Consider the following 23,090-nt stretch of genomic DNA (forward strand, 5'->3'; position numbering starts at 1 on the left):
GCCGAGGGAGCGAGTTAGGTTGGACATCATGAAGAATTTCTTCAAGTACTGGTGTTACGATCCCTGGAGGTGCTTAAGGAAAGCCTGAACGCAGCGCTCAGTGCCATGTTCTTCTTGAAACAAGAAACACACGGCAAAATACTGGGCTCGGTCATCCATCCGGATTTATGCCGTGATTATTAATTTACAGTCACACTGCCAAACAAGTACATCTGCCCGGCACGGCTGGGCCAGGCGAGGGGCTCGGCGGGGAGGCCGTGCGGGGACGGCGGGGCGCGGCGGCGGGAGGGGACGCAAGGCGCGGGTCCCTTTGTCCGGGGCCATGGGCGGGAACAGGGGGCGGGAAAACGCGCGGGGCGTGGGCGTGGCTCGGGGGGCGTGGCCTCAGTGGCGCGCCCGCCGGCAGTTGGAGGGTTTTGAATTTAGCCCGCGGGAGAAAACGGCTCGCGATTGGTTGGTGCGCGATCACGTGGGCAGGAGGGCCGCGAGCGCGGTCCGGCGCGGCGGGGCGGGCGCGCGGCCATATTGGATCGGTGCGGAGCCGGCGGAGGAGGAGGAGACGGTGGCGGTCGGTCCGTGCGTCCGCCTGTCCGTTGGTCCCCGGCTGTTTTCCGCCCCGCTGGTGTCCCCCTCCGCCAGCGCTCCATGGCCGACCCCACGCCGCGAACCCGAGGCCCAGCCGGCGCCACGATGCCGCAGAGCCCGACGCGCATCTCCCGCTTGCAGGAGAAGGAGGAGCTGCGGCAGCTGAACGACCGACTGGCCGTGTACATCGACAAAGTGCGGAGCCTGGAGACGGAGAACAGCGCGCTGCAGCTGCAGGTGACCCAGCGGGAGGAGGTGCGGGGTCGCGAGGTCACTGGGCTCAAGGCGATCTACGAGGCGGAGCTGGCGGACGCACGGCGGGTGCTGGACGACACGGCGCGGGAGCGCGCCAAGCTGCAGATCGAGCTGGGCAAGCTGCGCGCCGAGCACGAGCAGCTGCTGGGCAGGTGGGCAGCGGGGGAAGGGCCGGGGAGCATCCGCGGGATGAGAGGGATGGACATGGGGATGCGGGCGGAGCGGCGGCGGAGGTACGCGCGGTGCTGCCCGCGCTGCGCCGGGGGCTGCGCGGCCGGGAATGAATCCGGGAATGAATGAGGGAATGAATGAGGCACGGGCAGCGCTGCCGCCGCTCCGCCCCGGCGGGAAGCGCCGGCCCCGAGCGCCGCCCCTGCCGGGTGAGAGTGTCCCGGTCCCCGCAGCATCCGCGGCCGGTCCAGGTGCCCGTCGGGATGGCTCCGGCCGCTGCAGACGGAAAAAGGGGGAAGTTTTGGTTAGATAGGATGGGTATTAGCCTGCAATTCCTTACTGTGAGGGTGGTGAGACGCTGGAACAGGTTGTACAGGGACGCTGGCGCTTAAAAAATGAGTTGAAGTGCTCTGGTTGCTTCCCGCAGTAAGAGAGACCTTAAAGCACCTTCCTGTAAGTAAAGGAGGTGGATAGGGATTTTGGGCAAGGGCTCTGAGTGACAGGACAAGGTGGGAATGGCTTTTAACTGAAGAAGGGTAGGTTTAGATGGGATATTTGGATAGAAATTCTTGGCTGTGAGAGAGGCGATGCCCTGGCATCCACAGGGATGCTGTGGACACCCCATCCCTGGAAGTGTTCCAGGGCAGGCTTGATGAAGCTCCGAACGATCTGCTGTAGTCAGTGGCATCTCTGCCTCTTGGGACTGCACGGACTTTAGAGTCTATTCCAGTCCGTTAACATTCTGTGATTGAATTCACCGCCCCCTGCACAGACCTGGGACTGTTTTTAAGGCTCAGGCTGCTTCGGAATGAAAAACAACTTTTCTGAAGCGGATTACCTTCATGATATGAAAATATTCACTAGCTAGTACGTGGGGCATACTTAAAACCAAAGAGAACTGTAATTTCTGTGTGCCTTCCTGGATGTTCACAAATTACAAAAAGTAGAATTTGTATACACACATCCCCCAGATTGACGGCTTCAGGGCACAGTGCCAAGATCACCGCTCTTGCAGCAAACTGATTTTGAGACACTAGATTGTGCTTTTTAGACGTTCGACTCGATTCAATTGTTTATTTGATTCCTTGTTTGTGTTTACCTTCAATTTGAGTTTTGTGTCTGCTGCAGTTTTAGGCATTTGCGCTTTAGTCTTGGAATCACAAACTGTGTCAATTGTTGGGAGAGGGAAAAATCTCGAGTTGTTATTCTTCGTCTGCTACTGTGTCTTAAATGCCCTCTCAGCCCTGATTTTTCATGATGAAAAAGATACTTAATGTGTAACCAGCATATAGATTTTTTTGGGCGTCTGGAGACGGCTCTGATATCTTTTGGACTCTGTTATTTAAAAAACTAAAACCATGAGCTTGTAATTAGTGAAATTGGTTGTTCTTGAGGTTACCTCTTGGCACCTTATGAAGGTCTTAAATCAAAGCGGTCATTGACAGTGATAAGGAAAGCCCGGTATAGCTGCAGACAGGCACCAACATTACTTGACTCCGAGGTCAAGCCAGGAATTTTCATCCCTTAGTGATTTTACTGAGTGTAAGCTTGTGTCAGCTTCTCACAAGACTCCATGTGTTGGTTTGGGATCTTTTTGTGGCTGGGATCAAGGCATTAATAATGTGAACATGGACATCTGCATATTTTGTCTTGCATTTGCCTGTGATGAGATACTTGCAAAAACCTGATGTTTTGGTCTGAACAGGGTGTTTATTGCTAAGAACTCCTGGATAGTTTAGCAAAACCAGCACTTAATGCTGTTTGAGGCTCCTGGTTTCCAGTTGTTTGTGGCTCTTTGGTGTTGTTTGGTGCCACACCTCACGATGGGATGGGTGTGCAGTTTCTTAGTAGTCTTGGAGTGTTGTTAAGATGGATATCTTTGGGATATCTAAGCTTATCTGTAATTCTGTTTGCAAAGTCTTAAAAAGGAGTCAAGGGTTTTTTTAACTGGAAGTGGAGCACACTTCCCTCTTGGCTTCTTAAAGCTGTTAAGTCACATTATAATCCGACAAAAAGTAGTTTTAGAAACACTTTGCACAAGTGTGAATAGTAGTATTGTAAAGGTTTGCAAGGCAAGCTGAGACTGTGTGATCTCAATAGAATTTTCCTTGCCCTCTCAGAAAGCTGAACTGCAGTGTTCACTGACTTTAGTTTAAATGTGAGTATGTAGTAGTTTGGATCTAACAGAGCCGGTTGGGGGAAAAAACAACAAGTTTCGTGGCATGTTTGACTTCTATGGTTTAGGTACTGTGGTAGCCATGTAATAACACGCAAATTACTGATGGCTTTGATTCCCTGCAGAGCCAGTGGAGATAAATGTGAGAAGAAATGGCTCTAAAGGTGTTCTGGGTCTGTGCAGGGAACAAAGATGATTTGCCACTTAGTTATCTGAAGCTGATCAGTATCATTCATGGTCTGATACTGATAGCTGGCCTTCTTGTGCTGTTTGAATATTTTTGAACTTGTTATTCTTGAGCAACTTTGCTTTCTCTGGTTAGCACAACATCCTTCTTAATTGCTTGATCCATTATATTCCAGTCATCTTGCAGTCACTCTTTGAATTAGTGCATCAAACTCAACTTCTAGTTACTCTCAAAGTGCTGTAGGACTTCTCTTATTCTTTCTTTACAAAAATTAAAGATCCAGTCACCTATTTACTGGATTTGCTGACTTCAGTGCCATGTATATGGTGTGATGCACTAAAAAGCATACTCTGTTTATACTTCTAACCCCTCAAGCATTTGTTTCTTTAGCTGACACTCCTATATATAGCAGACTTGTTGCATACTCTCCTTCTAGAGTGCTTGCCATACAGTGGGTTCTGCAGCAGCTAAATATGAAGGTTTCCCTTGGTATTTCAAATCTGCAGAGAGCTGAGGGGGAAAAAAAGTGAGATTAAAAAAAAGCAGCTTCCCTATTTCTCTTCTGGGGAGGGGATGGGAAAGTAATACGCTTGTGTAAGTAGGAAGCTTGTGATGGGCAGAATGGAGATAAAGGAAAATAAATCTCTATCTCAAGACTTGGGGAAAAAAACCCAAAAACATGTAATTTGAATTTAGGTGTATAGAATTCTTGGAGAGCTCTTGGGAGGTGGAGAAGAGGGAGATCTCTCTTCTACAGTTTGAGAAAGAATTGAGAGGTCATACCAATTCCACAGTATTTCTAATCTATTTTTTCATTTGTGATTAGGCAAGACTTTATTGTATGCTTTGCCATTGGTGGTGGCTGTTGTAGAGACGTGCCTTTACTTCTGTCCTTTAAATAAGTAGTGTAGTTATTTGTGACTGCTACAATTTTGCAGTCAAGGACTGTGGAAGACACCAGCAGTAGCTCCACAGAAAAAATGTCTATGCATGTTGATTTCCAGCTGCTGGATTTGCTCATGAACAATGCAGATGAAAGGACGTAGTTGCCTGTAGGTAGTGGGATCATGAAGTCTCAAAATGTGTGATAATACAGTTAATGACAAAATATTTGGGGGTAACAATTCCTGTTATTTTTAGGTTGAATGGAGCAGCAGTGCTTTGGCTGGGAGCTCAGATTGCTGCCATATTTCATAAGAAAACGGTTAAATAGGCAAGGCATACAAAACAGTGAAAGATGTGATCCTTGAGCATGTCATAATGCCATCTTTAAAGCAGCAGGTCCCAGTTGCTCCATCACACCCTGCAAGACTGGATAAAGCTTCTGCTTTTGAGGGGAAATGTGTCATGAGTTCATCATTTGCCACGAGGGCACACCAGGGAGAACTGCTGAGTGTAGATGGGGGGAAAAAGGTCTCGAGTGTCACTGGAGCAATTAACTAAACAAGGGTGCACATTGTGAGGTTTGGCACAGCTGTGTCACCAAGTCCCGTTGAACAAGGGCTGTTCAGGAAGCCAGGCTGGCCCTTGTGTTGTGTGGCTGTGATGGTGGGTCGAGTTTCAGCATAGTTTTCCACTGGTGGAAGTGGTTTCCAAGATAAAGAAAATTTATTTCAAGGAATGTTTGTGATGGGGGCTTAATTAAATGTACGGCAGGTCAAAAATTCCCAGCTAGGCTTGTCCACTTGGTTGGTTGGTTGGTTGTGTGAGGAAATTATGTTCTTTAGGAGGCATGAGCTGGTGTTAACACTAGTTCATGTAGGAAACCCACTGTTTACATTTGTCTTTGGCAGGCTGAGGTTTCCCTGTGGCAGTTTGCCAGTGCTGAGGGACATCTGCTCTCCTGGAAGAGGAGACAATGTGATTAAAGTAACTGCGAAGGAAATTGTGTGTTTTATTGAAGTGTTGGTAATCTTCCTTTATTATCTTCAGGTGTTTTGTAGAGTACAAGCATTAGTAGCAAATGTAGTTGTGACAAGGAACTAAACTTTAATTTTAAATATCAAAGTGATAATTTATCTGTCTGTCTGGCTTTGAATCTCCAGTTGGCCTTCCTTCCCATCTATACTCTGAAGTACATTTCTGCACTGAGATTAGGCATTAAATAAATATCAGGAGCAGCTTTCCATCACCCTGTGGCTTGAATTACTGTGCAAGTGTGTGGCTCTCTGCAGCTGGTATCCTGAGCAGCTACATAGAACCAGGTGGTGTTGGTGCAGGCAAAGATGAGACACCTGTTTTAGGGTTTTCCAGGGTCCATATGTGTGCTGTAAGGAGGTGGAGGAGGAGGTGGAAAGGAGGATGACTAGAAATTTTTTGAGGCATCTTTTTGTTATTGTAGGTGATCTTGAAAAATGAGGTAGAGATTGGAGTCTGGGGGACTTCCAGAGCTTTAATCCGAAATCTGTTGCTGTTTTTGATGTGTACCATAGAGTACTCAGAGGGGCAAGGAGTGGTGTGATTAGCTTGTTGTGAAATAAATCAAGCCACTGAAATGTAGGAATTTATATTCTCAAGTAAGCATGTCTTCTGTGCAGTGTAGAACATAAATATTTGATCTCAAATACGTGGACATGCAATGATGACAGGGTAACAGGCAGTGGCTTGATATGTGTTCATATGTGTAGGTTCTGCTTAGAAATGGGGTCATAGAATTCACATAGATGATCATGAGCTTCAGGTTGGATTTGTGACTTCAAGAAGGGTTACAGCTGAGCAGTATGTGACCAGAGATGATGTGGTGTTGTTGGTTTCAAACACTACATTTAAATAGGATAGGTGAGACAAGTTGAAATCACGATACATATATTTAATTAATGGAAAATTGCTACAGTTACTATTTTTATATTGACTTCTGTTAAAGAAATTTGAATGTTCTTTAGTGTTAAGTCACTTTCTTGCAGAATACAGCCATAGAATTTTGACTGTCATAGGGAAAAAATGTGTGAAATTGCTAGCTAAATAAAACATAGAGAATTCGTGACTGCAGTTGGGCTTTTTTTATTATTTTCATATTTCTCTACAACTGGAGTAGAAAACCAGCCCACTGCGCTGTAATTGTAATTTTATATGGGTCTAAATATAGGTTGCATTATCAGGAATTACCAGAAGTGTGTATCTATGTCATGACTTGGCTGAAAGCCAATGCTTTTCGAAGAGGTTTTGATTAATGTTGGTAATGCTTAGCTTTGTGATCAGACTCTTAAGCAGTGGCAGAAAATTGTGGGTGGGGTGTGGGAGGTGAAAAGAAACTGCTGTAGGGTGGTAGCATCGTGCACTTTGTCGGTGTCAAAGGAACTTTTGAATTTTACCTCCCGAGGTCTAGCTGCTGACTGCTTGTTTTGCATTAAGGTGTGTAGTTTGTCTGGCTCCAGATGGTCAGTTTAGTTTATTGAACAGCTAGAAAAAGATTTATTTGGGTTTTGGTTGGTTTGGTTCATTTTGGTTTTGTATTTTTTAATGGCTTTTCTGTTAACTTAGCAAGAAGTTTAAGGAGATCATGGGAAATTCTAGGTGGTTGTTAACAATGCCATGGATAAGAAGATCCACGTACTTTGAAGTCAAAAGGGAAAAAAACCAAGCTGCTTCTTTGAAAAAGATGCAAGCCAGCAATTACTTCTTTGCTTTTATTTTCCTTTCATGACTCAAACTACTTGAAAAGGAGTACAGTTCTAGGTAATTCCTGAACACTGCAACAGGAAGGTGTTTGAGGTTTTTTCATTTGTTTTATTCAGATGTACTTTGGGTCTCTGGGGAGGAAGAAGCCAGCTCTTGTCAAGAGGCTGGAGTTCTTCCTGGTAGAAAATTAGTGGGTGTAAGGGTGAAGTCTGTATTGTATACATTAGTGTTTGTTTTTATAAATCACTGAGGCTTTTCTGATATTTTCTGTATTCCCTTTAGGGCTGGGATGACACTGCTGAGTTGCTAAGATTTCATCTGTCTTTTAGCATTTGAAGTGTTGAGCTCCAGTTTCTGTTTTCTCTCTGAGAATGTGTTCAGATGAGCTGTCTCATACTTAGACAACTCATGTCAGTAACAACTAATAGTGCTTAATTTTAATTCTCCACCCACCCACCACCCCCCTGCTGTGGCTTTAGTGTCATTAATTATAGTGTGGCTTCACAGAAAGTTTTCTTGCAAACAAGCCAGAAACAAGCTCATCTAACTGGTAATACTTACTGTGGCACAGGTACTACACAGAGTTTTAGTCATGTTGTTGCTATCCATTTTATATACCCTTTTTTCTCTGCTGATGCACAGCAAGAATGTTTTTCTCAGCTGCCTTCCAGTCTGTAAATGCATTAAAAAGGTATTTGTGTTAAAATAATTTAAAATCCAAGTAGTTTTAAGGTATCCACACACTTTGGATAGTGGCGTATTGTGGGGAATCTCCCTGTTTCAGGATCCAGGATAATGTGGGGCAGACTGGGGAGCAGAACACTCTATAGCTCTGCAACTTTTCTCATTTCAGGGTCTGATTTGGTAGGCTTGCTTTCAGCATGGGAGAAGTAGTTTCTTCATGTTTTGATTAAAGCTTTTGTGGGGTTTTTTTGGGTTTGTTTTTTTTTTCCCCAGCAGTGGTCGAACAAGAAATGTCTAATGTTGGGCCCTCCTACTTCTTAATAGGGGATGGAGAAATTGGGTTTTTGTACCAGGGCAAGACACCTTACCTTCCTTCTTTCTCCTCTTCTATTGCACACCATCCTTGCATGCTGAAATTCCAACAGGCCTGGGTGGAAGAGGAAGGACAGGACAGAACCTCTAGGGAATAATGCAGAGAGTTGGAAACGGGAGTGTCCAAACCCTAAATCCTGTGGTTTTGTCTGAGCTTTGTGGATACAGCTGTGGGTCTGAGCAGTGAAATGCCATGAAGGGAGTGGGGAGTGTTGAGCAGCTGAGTGCAGAAGAGAGTGTTTTTGTCTGTCTCAGGGGCTCCTGGACAGCCAGGAGCCTGCCCCTTGGATGGCACAGGACGGGGGGAGCAGGGCTAATCCCACGGGATCAGGATTAGCAGGCGCTAAGTCTGTTGCGTAAAGCCTGCCATGTGGCGTGGCTGTGGTGCTGGCACCTCCAGACATCCATTCCATGCCTGTGTGCCTCTGTATGCACACACCTCTCCTGAGCATGCTAACTGCAGGTAATCTTGGGAAAAAAGGAACTTTCAAAGCTGAGGGTCTCTTCTTTTAAAATAGCGTTGATTTTGCGTTAGCTCTCATTTTGTCAAGAAGTGTTGCTGTTGTGTCTTACAAGCTGTACAGTGATAAAAAGAGTAATGGATATATTCTGAATATATCTTTATTCAATTTTAAGTTTTCTCAGCATTATGTTGTTAATTCTGCTTGAGGGCTTTTTTGGTTTTGTTTTGTTTTTTTTTTTCCTCCCAATCTGGAAAGAAAATCATGAGAACTGAAGATGTATGTGCCAGCTGTAGTATTATTGAGCCTAAATCTGTTCATTCCTTTAAAAAGTTCATAGTACAGTTAAAACCATCTAGGACTTCTGCTTGCTACTGCCCTTGATAGGCAAATGTGGATATCCTGGGCAGAAAAAGAATGAACTCCAAGGTTGAAGAACTTGTTACACATTTAATGGTTGCTTGTGCCATCTAAAGGACAAGAAACATTTTGATTCATGAATGTGGCTTTCCTTTCTCCTGTTTTTGATAGTAGCTGTTACAGCATTAGTTGCAGATAATAAACTTGTTTTTATGTGCATTACATTTTTCTCTTTTGATTTCTCTGTTTGAATATGCTGGTTTAGGAAATAAACACCCAGAAAATGCTTGACAGCTTGTCTAGACACAAAACTAATTTGAAAGTAATTTGAAAATCTTCTGTGCTCTCCTTCATGAATAAATTGCATCACCTCTGCACCAGTGTAATTTCTATGTTGGCTGATATTGTTGCATAGACAGGATTTGGGTCTGTTCCCTCAGACCCAGTTTTTGAAAGGTCCTGCAAAGCACAGTAAATTTAGCTAACACAAAATGGTTTTGACGTGGCTTTCTCAAGTTCAGTATTTAGATTTCTTTGTTAGTCAACAGTTGACTTTATGGGCATTTCTAGGTTTTCTTGCAACCACTTTCTCTGGTTTCCAGCTATGCAAAAAAGGAATCCGACCTCAATGGAGCCCAAGTCAAACTTCGTGAGTTTGAAGCAGCCCTGAATTCAAAAGAAGCTGCACTGGCCACAGCTCTTGGTGAGAAGAAAAGTCTGGAGGGAGAAATTGAAGATTTGAAAGATAAAATTACAGAGGTGAGAAGAAACATTTAACCATCAATTTCTGTGAGCACGTTGAGGTTTTCTATATTATGAGCTGCCCATCTCATAAAATATAACTTTGTAACAAAAAAGGATGAAAACCAGTAATCTGGTCACAGCTAGAAAAAAACATAATTCACTTTCAACACTATAGAAACTATGTTGAATAGATTTCTGAGTCCATTCTGTTGAGTTTTTTTAAAAACATGAATGGTGGAAGAGACAGGTCTTAAAATTGCAGATGCTAGAATTACCAGGGATGTTACTTAGGGGGAAGAAAGCAGGTCAAAACTCAGAGTACACTCGACACTTTTCAGAACTGTCTTTGGGAGGGCAGATTGGCTTCACAAGAACAGATAATAACTGACAAATAACAGTTTCTCTCTGCCCTCCTTTTGGTTCTGAATGGTTCTCCATGTTCTGATTAGAACAATGAGGAAGAAAAACCTCTTGTCCTAGTTTTGTTAGCCTTTTGATTTGTGATATTGAGCAGCACTACCTCAAGGGGACAAGTTGTGGAGACCAGGAAACTGTTGTTTTCCTTGTATTAAAAATTAAATTGTAAGAAAAATTATGAAGTATCAATTTTAATGCCAGTTACTACTGTGAAATACATAGAACTCACTTGTATATGCAACTGCAAAAGTGTATGTGTGTGATATGTAATATTACTGGGGTAAATATTGGGATTTGATTGTGAATTTGAACCTTAATGTGTAGCTAGCTGTAGTTCTGTGAGGCTCTGGCCATTGTGTGAGTTCTGCTGCATGATTGTTGTGTTGATTCTTTCATTTCTTAAAGATTGAAGCTTCTTTAGCGGCTGCCAAGGACCAGCTTGTAAATGAAACCTTGCAGAAGGTGGACCTTGAAAACCGTTGTCAGAGCCTCATTGAAGACCTGGAATTCCGTAAAAATATGTATGAGGAGGTAAATTTAGCCTCAAGAATTAACATTCTTAAAGAGAATAAGATAACTGGGAGGTCGCTCTAGAGTAGGAAAAGAATTTAGTTTGGGAGGAACCTGTACAAGTTGTCTTGTTTACCTCTGTCCTAGTGTGAAGATTTCTAACCTCCTTTTTCTAGGAAAAGTGATTTTAACTCTGAATTCTTGTGGTGAAATAACATCATGTATCATGTTATTCATCTTAAATTCTGATCCTGGTATCTAATGCACATGTCTTTTTTTATTAATGAGAAAGTAAGTTAGTAATTTCCCACATAATCCCATCATAAGAAATAAAGTGGAGGGAGACTCAGGTGCTCTGGACCTGCAATGTTTTTAATTACAGACTTTTTTAATAGGATGCCTTTGAATAATGGAAACTGAAGTGTATGAATAGTTGTCTTTTAGAACTTTTTTTCTTGTCACCCTTATTTTTACCTGTGGCCCTTCTGGCTTTCCAGGAGGAATCTTAGGTCAGTAACAAATGTACTTGACTGTACTGTCTTTTGTTCCCTTGGGGTTTTTTTGTTTGTTTGTTGGTTTTCTGGGAGTATTTTCAGCTTTGCTTCACGTTTTAGAATCCTGTTCTTTCCAGAGAAGGCACAGGCAAGCACACAAGTAAATAGGGAGAGTTGGGTGGCTGTTATTTCACAGTAGTTTTATTTTATTGAAGCACAGAAGATATCTCAAGAAAGGAGGCATGTATTTCTGAAATATAATGGTAATAAGATGTATTTATTGAAAGTTCAGACAAATCTGAGAAAAAAATGGTGATGATATCCTAGCTTTTATTTTAATGAGTGGCTGTTACAAAATAACACTGGGGAGATTGTTTCTACTAAAAGTTTCATGTTAGAATAATCTGATACCAGAACTTAATTACTCCCTACTCAGCAGGGTAGTCTTCTGAAATTCTTGTCCTGTGATTGCTGAGTGTTACCATGTTTTTCTGGTTGTCACAGGAAATCAATGAGACAAGAAGGAAGCACGAAACTCGGCTGGTGGAGGTGGATTCAGGGCGTCAGATTGAATACGAGCACAAACTGGCCCAGGCTCTCCACGAAATCAGAGAGCAGCACGATGCACAAGTGAAGCTGTACAAAGAAGAGCTCGAAGAGACCTACCATTCCAAGGTGAGAACCTGTTTTCACACAGCTGTTTGATGTGCTTTGTTTTTGTTTTGCTTAATGGCATAATTGCTGCCAGCTCAGAGGAGTTTATTAGGGAGTTGGGTTTGAAATTAGCATGCGTTTGAACGCAGATTTGCATTTTCACATCTGGCTTTGGGATCAGGTTTTAATTCATCAGGTACAATAAGAGAAGGGAAAGAAGCACTGTGTGAAGGTGATCTGAGGGGAAAAGTGATTAATGCTGGGATAACAGTGAATTCAAGGAAAGTTTATGCATTGTTAAGCATGATACTGGCAATGGTCAGTAACTTGTCCCATGTTTTGTATAAAAATTCATTATGGGGCTTGCTGAGGAGACAAGATAGAGTCCTCTGACCCTGTCATGGGGAAGTTTTACAATGCCCAGTGACTTCTGTTTTTCAGTCATCTAGTCAAAAAGATGAAATCAGTTACACTTCATCATTTCCTTCCTCTGCTGTTGCTTAGCATCAGGCACCCTGATGTCTCAACTGAACCTGGTTTCTGTGGCTGTACTTGTTGCAGTTAGTATTTTTTAAGAACAAGGTAGGATGTTACAGCAGGAAAGTTCATGCAAACTGAATTTTTTAGTATTGGTTTTGGTCTTTTCAGCCTGCTTATCTCCAAGCCTTCAGTCTGGCTTGGAAAAGATTGTTAAAAATGCAGTATAGCAAAAATTACAACCATTCATTGCTTTCTTGGTCTTTCTCATCAGGTATGCTTTTCTGTATTTCTGGAAACTTAGTTTAAAAAAATTAACTAGATTGCTTTTCACCATTATCATTAACAAATGTAATAAATCTATGGTGTAGCTCAAGTGTGTGTGGTAGTGTTCAGCAGGAATGATTTAGTTACTTTATACAAGTAAAACTAATCAAAATTGAAGTGATAGAATGAAGTGTTAGTGACTTAGAGTACTGGTACCAGTGCCTGAAAGTTAACAAGTTTTCCTCTTTTTAGAGAATTGATAAATTCTGTTTAGCTTCTTCAGTTTAAGCGTATTAAATAAATTTTGACCAGCATGAAAACTGAACTCTGTAGCTCAATTTCAGTAACGTCTACAAGGGAAGTTTTAATCCTTAAGTAAATATTCAGAGAATTGGAATTCCAGGCAGGGCACTCCAGCATGGTAACCGAGGCACCACATTTCAGCCCTAAAGAGAGAAAAATTTCAGTGCTTTGGAGCTGCAGAGAGGAACTTGGTGGCTTGCCGTGTCCTGTGGGTTTTTGGGTGATTCATTCCTTCTTCTGGTGGAAGTTACTTTGAAACTGATGTCTTCACTTTGTTGCCCTGCAGCTGGAGAGTGCCAGGCTGAACTCGGAGATGAGCAGCTCTGCAGCCAACGCCATCAGGGAGCAGCTGAATGAGAGCCGCATGCGCATCGAAAGCCTGTCCTCCCACGTCACCAGCCTCCAGAAAGAGGTAACCAGCTGTGCTCCCTCAGTGCTGCTGCTTACAGCTGATGATTTTTCTATTAAAGGGCTTTTCTTTCCATCACAGTTTTTGGGTTTTGTATTAAAGGTCTGTCTTTCTCTTAACTTGTCTGTTCGGCGTCACGGCCAGAGTTTGTCTTCTCTCCTACTGCTCTGTACTTCAAATTCCTTAATGACTCCTTTTGGCAAACACTATTTTATTTTTCTGTGTGTAGTATTCTGCTATAGACCTAGTGTTTGAAATGGGGTGCTATTAACCGGCTTTTTTGAAAATTCCAGGGAATAGATGAGGCAGTTTTAGACAAACATGTATTAAATGTTCTTGACACTCTTGAGAAGCTCAGTAGTGACTGGACTAGTCTAGTGTAGAATTCTACAAAGCAACATTCAAAGCCAGAACTGGAATTTGCAGTCTCTTTTCATCCTAGATATAGTTTGCATCTGGACATCTCAAAAAAACCCAAAAAACTAATGATGTGATCTTGCCCAGATTAGGAATGTGAGACTGAATAAAAACATCAAATAACTGTACTGGATCATTTGTAGGGCAGGATCTTGAGCAGAAATTGTTTATTCCTAGGTCACAGAGGGCATAGATCCCACCCAGAGAGGTATGACACAATGTCTGACAAAGTAGTATGTTCACTGCTGGCCTATTGGTAACATTGTATGCACTGCAGAGGAAAATGCGGAGTGAAAATGAGAAGTGTTAGGAGTTGGTTCTGCAGTAAGCTTTTGTAACTCACTTGAAAATGCAACAAAGCATTTAAACCTTTTTAGGAATATAAAATACTAGTACTGTTTGATCCTTTCTGTGATGCATTTTGAATTCTACTCCTCCTGTGCAGTAGACTCTTGTAGGGCATCAAAATTGTGTATTTAGAGTGAAAAATATAAATGTGCGGGACATTACTTCCTAATTTTCCAAATAAATCGCCAGATACTAGTAAGAGTCTTCCTAGTTTTCCTTTTATCTAGTCAAGTGAGTCTCTGGAAAAGATCAGGTTATACGGTTAATGCGCATGAGGTTCCACAGGAATTGGATGGAAAGTTTTGGCCACTTATATCTTATTTCTGCCTTTAGATTAACATCATCTTTTGGGGGTTCAGTCAACAGGTTTTTTAAGTTAATTGCCTGTCCTGTAACTTCAGCAGTGGCAACTTGGTTCAGAGGACTTGCTTCTGAACTGGCTGAAGTGTTTGTTGCTAACTTCAGGGCAATCAACTTCAGGGCAAAACAACTTTTTTTTTGTCGTTTTTACCAAGTTTTTGCACCAAGAAACCATTTTGCTGTGTTTTGGGAGTTTTTTTTGGTAGAATTAGTAGCAAGCCAGTATACTTTTGTTTTCCATTTTACCACCACTAAGTTATCCCTGGTGCTGGTCTGGTTTGAGTTGCTAGCACTGAGCTGTGTAGTGGAGTCTACTACTGTGATCTTCCATGTGATAGGAAACTCAACTTATTAAATTCCTTATCTGCCTCTTAGCATTGACAACCAGTTACACTGGTCTCCTGTGTCAGACATGTAGACTTGCTTCTCTCTCTGTCTCTGGAATATGTGGTGACTTCCTAAATTTGGGTGCATGCATAGCAGACTGCATGGTTATTGGGCATTGGTTCCTGTCCTGTGCCCTTTAATTAAAAAAAAATGAAATCTCAAGGGACTATGAAACAGAAGAAAGCATGCTTATGGAAAGTAAACCCTAAAGCTGCTATCATTTTGGACTCTCTTTGATAAGCATTCCGAGTGTCCAATTTTAAGATCTGCTGTCTTGATGGAATTTTTGAAACAGGAGATAAATCAGATTTCTTCAATGAATGCTTATCACCACACTCTGAGCAAGCCTTGGAGGCTTTAAGGGTAGACAGGCAGGTTTTCACTAACAACCCCTATTCCTTTAGGGGAGCTGCCTCCCAGAATTCAGAATTGGCAGCACCAAACCAGAGCATCAAGCAAACACCTGGAAACTACAGAGCACTTAAACACCTTCAGGGGTGGCAACTCTTCCAGCTGCCTCCCTGGGCAGCCCATTGCTATTTCTGACCGCCCTTTTAGTGAAGAAATTTGTCCTAATGTCCATCCTAAAACTCCCCTGGTGCAATTTCAGACTTTGTCCTGTCCAGCACATGTTAAACAGGTAGACTTCTTCAGATCAGTTTTTCTTTCCCAAGTAAATTGAAGTACAGAAGTTTATTTTCAGACCTCAGAAAAATGGAGTAAAGTAGTTATTTTTCCAAGGATGTTGCAAGTTTCACTGGAATTTGAGGTGTTTACATTTTGCAGTAGGTAGAGCAGGAATTTAAACATAAATGAGTTTGGACTCAGAGTGAGATGTAACTTCTGTATTTTGAATTCCCTGTTGCCTGAACAGCAGAGCATGTGGAGGCTTGGGTGGGCTTTTCTTTGCACAATTATTGATGTTTTCAATGCTTTTTCTCTAGTCTAGAATGTGGCAGGACAGAGCACAGGACCTGGAGAGCAACCTGACCCAGGAACAGGAAAACTACCGCAAAATGCTGGCAGAGAAGGAGAAGGAAATTGCTGAGATGAGAAATCAGATGCAGGAGCAGCTGACTGACTATGAACAACTCCTGGATGTGAAACTGGCACTTGACATGGAGATCAATGCATACCGGAAATTGCTGGAGGGTGAAGAGGAGAGGTAAGAAAGGAAATGGCAACAAGGTGGTGTCTCTGCTATCTCTGTGCTTTTCTTTTCTCTTTCTTGGTTCAAAAGCAATTTTTAGTGATGCTTGACTGCTTTCCAGGGTACTGGGTTTGCCCCCTCCTGTCTGACAGAGTTCTAAGTCACCTTTGAGACCAAGCACACTGATTATCAGACCAGCTATCAAGGCAGCAAGCATGACTTTTTTTTTTTTTTTCTTCTTTAATTTGTTTATTGTCTTTTTTTTTGTTTGTTTGTTGTGGGTTTTTTTGTTTGTTTGATTTAGGGTTTTTTTTTTGGTGGGGTTTTTTTTTTGTTTGTTTGTTTGTTTGTTTTTGTTTTTAAGATCCAGCACAGAAGAAGCAGTGAATTGTCATTTGTGTGCCTGTTTGCTGCCATGGTTAATGTTCTTCAAAATTAATTACAGGGTTAATAATTGTTACCTAAATTTCTCTTAAGTATAGAATAATGTTAATAAAATCATAGCTCAGTTGATGATGCCCAGCTCATCAACCAGCTGCGTTTTCCACATCTGACACAGAGTTCTTGCAATACTGAGAATTTTCACCTATGTCACAACTGTCATTTAAAGTAGTTTGGTTCTTTGCTGTATTCTGAGCTGCTCACTGCTAATTCCTTTCAGCTGTGGGGATGAAACAGCCAAAGGTTTCATGTCACTGTATTTTTGCATTAATTTCCCACAGTGGCTTAAGTCTTCCTAGTGTTTTTGTTTCTTTTTAGTCTTTAACAAAAGCACAGAAATGCTTTTATGCTCTTAATGTAGTAGTCCATCAGTATTCTGTGCTCCAGGAACATTAATCAGCTGTTTGACAGTGTTTTATTCACCTCTTAAGTACTTAAGCCTTCACTTTTTCATGTAACATGCTTTATGTACTGTGTTGCTGTATAAATCTGTGGGAAGAAGAGGAGGTGGAAGAAAGTTTATTTAAAAGAAGAAGGTGAGAAAAGTAAAACCAAATCATGGAATCATTAAGGCTGGAAAAGATTTGAGTCCTGCTGTTGACCCAGCACTGCCGTGGTCAGCACTAAACCGTGTCCTCAAGTGCCACATCCATGTGTGTTCCCAGCACTTCCAGGGATGGTGATTCCAGCACTTTCCTGGGCAAAGCCTGGCTGCTTTTTCAGTGAAGAAATCCCTCCTGATACCCAGTGCACACCATCCCTGGCCCAGCCTGAGCTGTTTCCTCTCGCCCTGTTATGCATTCCCTGAGAGCAGAGCTCAACCCCTAGCTTGCTTCACCCTCCCGCCGGGGAGTCGTGGACAGTAAGAAGGTCCCTTCCTCAGCCTCCTTTTCTCTGATGTGATGTGTGTGTGTGTGTGTGTTCTCTCTTCCCTACTCCAGGCTGAAGCTGTCCCCCAGCCCTTCCTCCAGGGTGACGGTCTCGCGAGCCTCGTCCAGCCGCAGCGTCCGCACGGCTGGCGGCAAGAGGAAGAGGATCGACGTGGAGGAGTCTGAAGCCAGCAGCAGTGTGACCATTTCCCACTCTGCCTCTGCCACGGGGAACGTGTCCATTGAGGAGATAGACGTGGATGGGAAGTTCATCCGCTTGAAGAACACCTCTGAGCAGGTTTGGAAGTGCCCCACACGTGTCAGGAGCTGAGGCATGAGGGCATCCTCAGGCTTTGTGCTGACCCCGTGGCATTAAGGAACTGGTGTGTCAAAGAAAGCTTTCACTGTTCTGGATTGATGGTGACTTTTTCCCAAGGATTTTCAGTGCTTTTATTTCACTGCAATGTCCTCCAAGTTGTTAACCTCATACTTGTGCTTTCCACCTTGCAAGTAACACACCTATACAGATCACATTGTTCCTGATTAGAAATACTGCAAGCAGACACCAGGCTGCTTTAGAAGCCTTTTCAGCATTTTCTCTGCCTTAAAAAGGCCCAAAAGAAATATACACAGATGCGGAATAAAGGTCTAGATGAAATTAATTGCCAATATCCCTTATATCTGCATTAATCTTTCCATAGTCAAAGGTTTTCTTCTTCCTTGGCTGTACCCACAATTTCATGAGCCCTCAGGTCCCATGCCCGAAGTCGCTGTTAGAGGGGCTACTGGGCTTACTTGATTCTGTGAATAGTTTGGAATTTATATTCAGAGTGTACACGTTATCTGCACAAATGAAGAGCCCTTTGATAAATAATAATCACAGCTTCTCCTTACATTGCTTCAAAGTGATGCTGTAAGCTACATTTCATTTTCCTCCTTTGTCTTCACTGAAAGGCAGCTCATCATGATGATTCAGGCAACAAGGACTGGCCTGGTTCCAAGTGTCCCAGTCCCCTCTAAACAGTGAGGATATGGACATGCTCCTCCAGACAGTGATAATGTGGGCTGTAATTACCTGTAATTACCACACCTGGGGAGCAATGGTTTCATTTAGTGAATTCAAGAAACCTTGACATTTCTCTTGTCAAGAGTCATCTACACTTCAATGTGTAGATGATTCAATTCAGCTAGGTCAAAAACTATTTGTAGTGAGTCAGAACCTGCCTTTTTTTTTTTTTGCTTTTCTGAGGCTTTTTTTGAGCTTCCCACCTGCCACGCACATACTTGTTCACCACATAGATTTTCCCCCTAACCTTTTATTTCATTTACCTACACATCTATTGTTTCATAAGCAAGGAGAAGCATCAGTTTTGTTCCCAGTAACCATGTGTGGTTCATGTTTTTAGCACTTTTCTAGGGGGTCCAGATTTGAGCAGTTCCCTGTAGTGCAGTGTGATAAACTACTTGGGGAATATTCACAAGTGTTTTGACAGTCTACATAAATAAATAGATTTTAAAAATGTATAAAATCCTCTCTAAATATGGTATGTTTTGGTGCAATGACAAACTGAATGTCAGCATACACTGAAATAGATAAGGTTCTTTATTTTAGATAATTTTAACTGACAGTGGCAACTGTTGAATGATCACAAACTATGTTGGTGGGAGAGTTAAAAAAGCTTACTCTCATTTTAAATTTCAAAAATACCTAGTATATGATTTGTTAATGCTTTTCAAGTAGTTTATATGAAAAAATACGGGGTATGTGGTGGCAGATGTGCATACTAAAAGTACTTCAACAATACTAACAGCAGGGTTTGGTTTTTAAGAAGGCTGCTTGCTGTTCTGTGCTTCAAAAAACAATAAATATTTGTAAGGGGATTTTAATATTTGATCCATATTGCTAATATGTATTTCTCTGCACCAAGTGATAACAAAACTGATACAAATCATGTACATTAGTCAAGGTAACATCACATCTCAAAAGCAGGATGTATTAAGCTTTAACTTCAAGTAAGAGAGAAGATAGATTTACCTAAAATTATTATAATTCTATGCTGAAGATCAAATGGTAATAAACTTTTTCACTGGAAGTTTTATGTGTGTCACAACCTGAAAGATAAAACACACTATATTCATAACAGAAAATGAAGGCTGGTGGAATTTATTTTTTTTTCTGTCTCTTTTCTTAGGATCAACCAATGGGAGGTTGGGAGATGATCCGAAAAATAGGAGACACTTCTGCAAGTTACAGATATACCTCAAGATATGTACTAAAGGCAGGCCAGACTGTTACAGTAAGTTTTCAGCTGCTATTTTGAAATGGGATTCAGGCCAGTTTCTGTGGGTCAGAATTCACAAGGTTTTTTTAGTTTTGTCCTTCCTGCTGGGACAATTAATACAGAGAGATGTTATTCAGAACATTCTGTATGAGGCAGTAATTTTCACCATCTGCAGGTGAAAACTTTACATTCTATAACATATTTTGAAGTCTCTGCATTGAAAACACATGTATTTTATTGTACAAAACTTTGGAAGTTACTTGGTTTTTCTCACTGGAAGAGATTCACAGTGTCACTTATATGAAATTAATTGAATCAGTAATTAGGAAATGTTTTAAGACTGGCAGAAAAAGTTCCTGTGTGACTTCTGTTGTCAGATCTGGGCTGCAAATGCTGGAGTAACTGCGAGCCCTCCCACTGACCTCATCTGGAAGAACCAGAATTCCTGGGGCACCGGTGAAGATGTGAAAGTTGTGCTGAAAAATTCTCAGGGAGAGGTAAAGCACCTCGGATCTGTGTGCGCTTTTCCTGTGGCGGTGTCGCTTACAAAGATGCAGATTTAGGCTCCACACAGGAATGCACTAAAGTGCTTCATAAATTTTCTCCTTTTGGAGAGTTAGCTGCAGTTTAGAAATGCTTCTACTGAAGCCTGTTTTTTTTTTTTTTTATTACTCTCTATTGATTCTTAATAGTAAAATAATTACTTATTCAGGGATCTCTCTCATGCCAAGAGCCTGGGCAGTGCCTTAGAACATGCTTTGAAAACAGTTTTGGTAAACTCTTCAGTGGTTTGTCTTCTAAATTAGTTTTTTGTGTGCTTGCAAGGAGTGGGGAATCCCACAGTGAAATCCACATGGAGCAATGAGGAGTTAATTCAAGTGAGGTGTCATTTAAAACTTGGGTGAGACAGTTATTGTGGCATACAGCAGTTGAAAGAAAATATTTAAATATATATGAAAAAAAGCAGATTTTGGAAGAACCAGTGTCCTGGTTTGAAGGACAGCTATCTGCCAATAAAGGCAGAAGCTCTTCTTTGAAATGGAGAATGTAAACTCCTTCCCTCCAAATTATTATAACTTTGAAATTCAGGGGCTCTCAGGCAAAGATATGGGAATAGGAATACAAAGTTATACCAAAAAAAAAAAAATTAATAAATGTAGTTTCCCCAGCAGCTAGAGCTTTCATTTCTCGAAGTCTTAAGCAGGTGAGCAACCAAAGAACTTTTTTTCTAAGAGTTCAGATATTAAAAATGTCTTGCAGGAGGTTGCTCAGAGAACCACTGTGTTCAGAACAACAGCACGTAAAGGGGAAGATGAGGAAGTTGAGGAAGAAGCAGCTGAACCTCTGGATGAGGAAGACATTTATGGCCAGCAGGTATTTTCTTTTAAGGTTAACAAGTTATTTACATTAAAAATTTTGAGATATAAGTCATTAATTGCTTTTTTAAAAAAATTAAAATCAGGTGTGGATTTTTTTCATCAGTAATTATTGAAAGCATGGAGCTCTGTCTTATTGAAACCAGTGTAAAAATATTGCCTAATAAATCCTCTTGCTGGGAAGTACATTTTTTTTAAAGGTTTGAGATATGGGGAATTTTTTTTCCTCTTAAACTCTTTCCTCCTAAGATTCCTTCTCCCACCTCCCATACCAATTGTTTCTAGTAAAGCTTGGCTTAAGCAGGTAAATTTACTGAAAGTTTTGAGAATTTAAATCTCTCATTACCTCTAATAGAGAAAAGCACGTTAGGTGGTCTGTTCACATTTTTTTCTCCGATACATAAAATTAGAGATTTGAAAACTCTTTGAAAATGTCCCTGGCATGCTGGAAAAAATGAAGTCCTGAAAACCAAGAAGAAAGGACTGTGTTGGAAATCAGGGATGTTAAATTTTTTATATAACACCGTCTCAAGATTCATCTCTATACTCCCTGATTCAAATATGGCAATTATTTGTATTTTTCTGATACCTGTCCTCTTATTACTCCTCAATAGGAATGGACATGTAACATTCTTTTAATTCCAGGCTAAAACAGCTTGTCGGCTTTGCTGATTCTTGTTTGTACTATGCCAGGCCAATAATTTAATATATTAAAAAGTATGTAATATATAAAAATAAATTAATAAAGGTTTAATATATATTCATGCAAAATTAATATATACTTATTAAAAAGTGTATATTGAAAAGCACAGTAGATTCTTCTGAGTAAAAAAAAATTGCTGCTGGGTTTTGGGTGTTTTTTTTGGTATTAACTGGTCGTCCCTGTTCACAGGCAGAGCAAAGGGCATCCAACAGCAGCTGTGTGGTCATGTGAAATTCCACCCCTCCAGGCTCCTCCAGCCGTAGCAATCCCTGCCTGCAGAACAGAGCCTTCTGAGAAGCACAACCTTCTTTTCCTGTCTGTGAATTTTTACAGCTGCGAGTCTGATGGCCTTAAATCTCCTTTTTGTCATTGGAAAGAAAAAAAAAAAAAAGTTTTGTCACAAGTATCTTGACCTCCTCGCAGGATATGAGCTGGTGGCTCCTAACAAGGAGAATTGAGAATTGATGCTCCTGTCTCTCTCAGTTTTAAATGCCAATCTCTCTTCATTGAAACCTTGCTGGAGTAGGAATATTCCAGTGTGTTTTGGGGATCGATTTTTTATTTTATTTTATTTTTTTTTAGAGTGTACCACTCTAGACTAGTTGTGACGACCTCTTTGTATTTTAGGTGCTGTTGGGGATTGGTTTAGAGTTTTTAATTCTGGAAGAAGATTCATGTTGTACCTTGTAGTTGTGTTGCTAAAATAGTATTACCAGCTTAAATTTTCTTATGTGGTTTTTTCCTAATAAATTAGCAACTTTTAATATGGATTGCCTTACTTGTTTACACTTTTTAGTAACAAAACAGAGTCTCTAGAGGTCTAGTCTACATTATTATGGGAAACAGTGTAATTTTGCCAATGTTGAAAGTTTTTCTGTCCTTTTCACATTATTCCAATGTCTGAAAAACATTTAATAAAGTATCTCTGCGTAACAAAGTGAAGTTTTTGGAATTTGTTTCTCCCTAGAAGTGAGCTAAAAGTTGAGTGAGTGTTGAGTCCTTGAAATTGATGGGCTTTGAAGTTAAAGAAATGTCCCATTAAATGGAACACTGGCATTTGAGATGCAAAGATTTCTTCTGATAATGACTGATGTCGCTTCACGTTTGGAAAATTAATTCTTTAGAGCTTTATTCACACTCTGTTGTATTTGTGTTCATCTTTGCTTGTGATTCTGTACTTGCTGGACTGGCTTTTACTGCATATTGCAAGTACCAGGCTAAGCAATTTGAGCAAGCACAGTGACATGAACAGAAGTTTAGAAGTGCTGTGAAGTAATTATCTTTGACATAGCCTGAATGTCTTGTTTTAAGTGCATGGCCAGAATTTTGGAAGTTGATTGAAATTTTTTTAATTGACTTTTTTTTTTTTTTTTCTCGTGGCAAAATTAAGACTTTTTTTGCATGTCTTTCATCTTGGATGAGCCCTTTTCTGGTGACCAGTGTGGTGGCATTTCATGTGCCAGTAGAAGGTAGAAAGGGGGACAATTCTTAAGTTATGGTAGGAAATTTCCTGCAAGATCAGATTCTTGTTTATAGCTTTGTTAGATCCTGTTCTTCGATGACAATGGGAGAAAAATTAATTTTAGCATAATTTTTCTTTTTTTCTTTGCTGT

At 41.2% G+C, this 23,090-nt stretch overlaps 1 protein-coding gene across 1 annotated transcript; it reads left to right on the top strand.

Annotated features, from left to right (window-relative positions):
* Positions 1-386: 386 nt before the first annotated feature.
* On the top strand, positions 387-22,412 carry LMNB1 (lamin B1). Its single transcript, XM_079331709.1, has 11 exons — positions 387-992; positions 9,472-9,628; positions 10,436-10,561; positions 11,539-11,709; positions 13,022-13,147; positions 15,601-15,821; positions 17,189-17,414; positions 19,309-19,413; positions 19,776-19,895; positions 20,659-20,772; positions 21,667-22,412. The coding sequence occupies exons 1-11, from the start codon at positions 646-648 to the stop codon at positions 21,706-21,708; spliced, it is 1,755 nt and encodes a 584-aa protein (XP_079187835.1). The 5' UTR covers positions 387-645; the 3' UTR covers positions 21,709-22,412.
* Positions 22,413-23,090: the final 678 nt, after the last annotated feature.

The sequence above is a fragment of the Erithacus rubecula genome, assembly GCF_903797595.1.
Source record: "Erithacus rubecula genome assembly, contig: SUPER_Z_unloc_7, whole genome shotgun sequence".
Classification (NCBI taxonomy): domain Eukaryota; kingdom Metazoa; phylum Chordata; class Aves; order Passeriformes; family Muscicapidae; genus Erithacus; species Erithacus rubecula.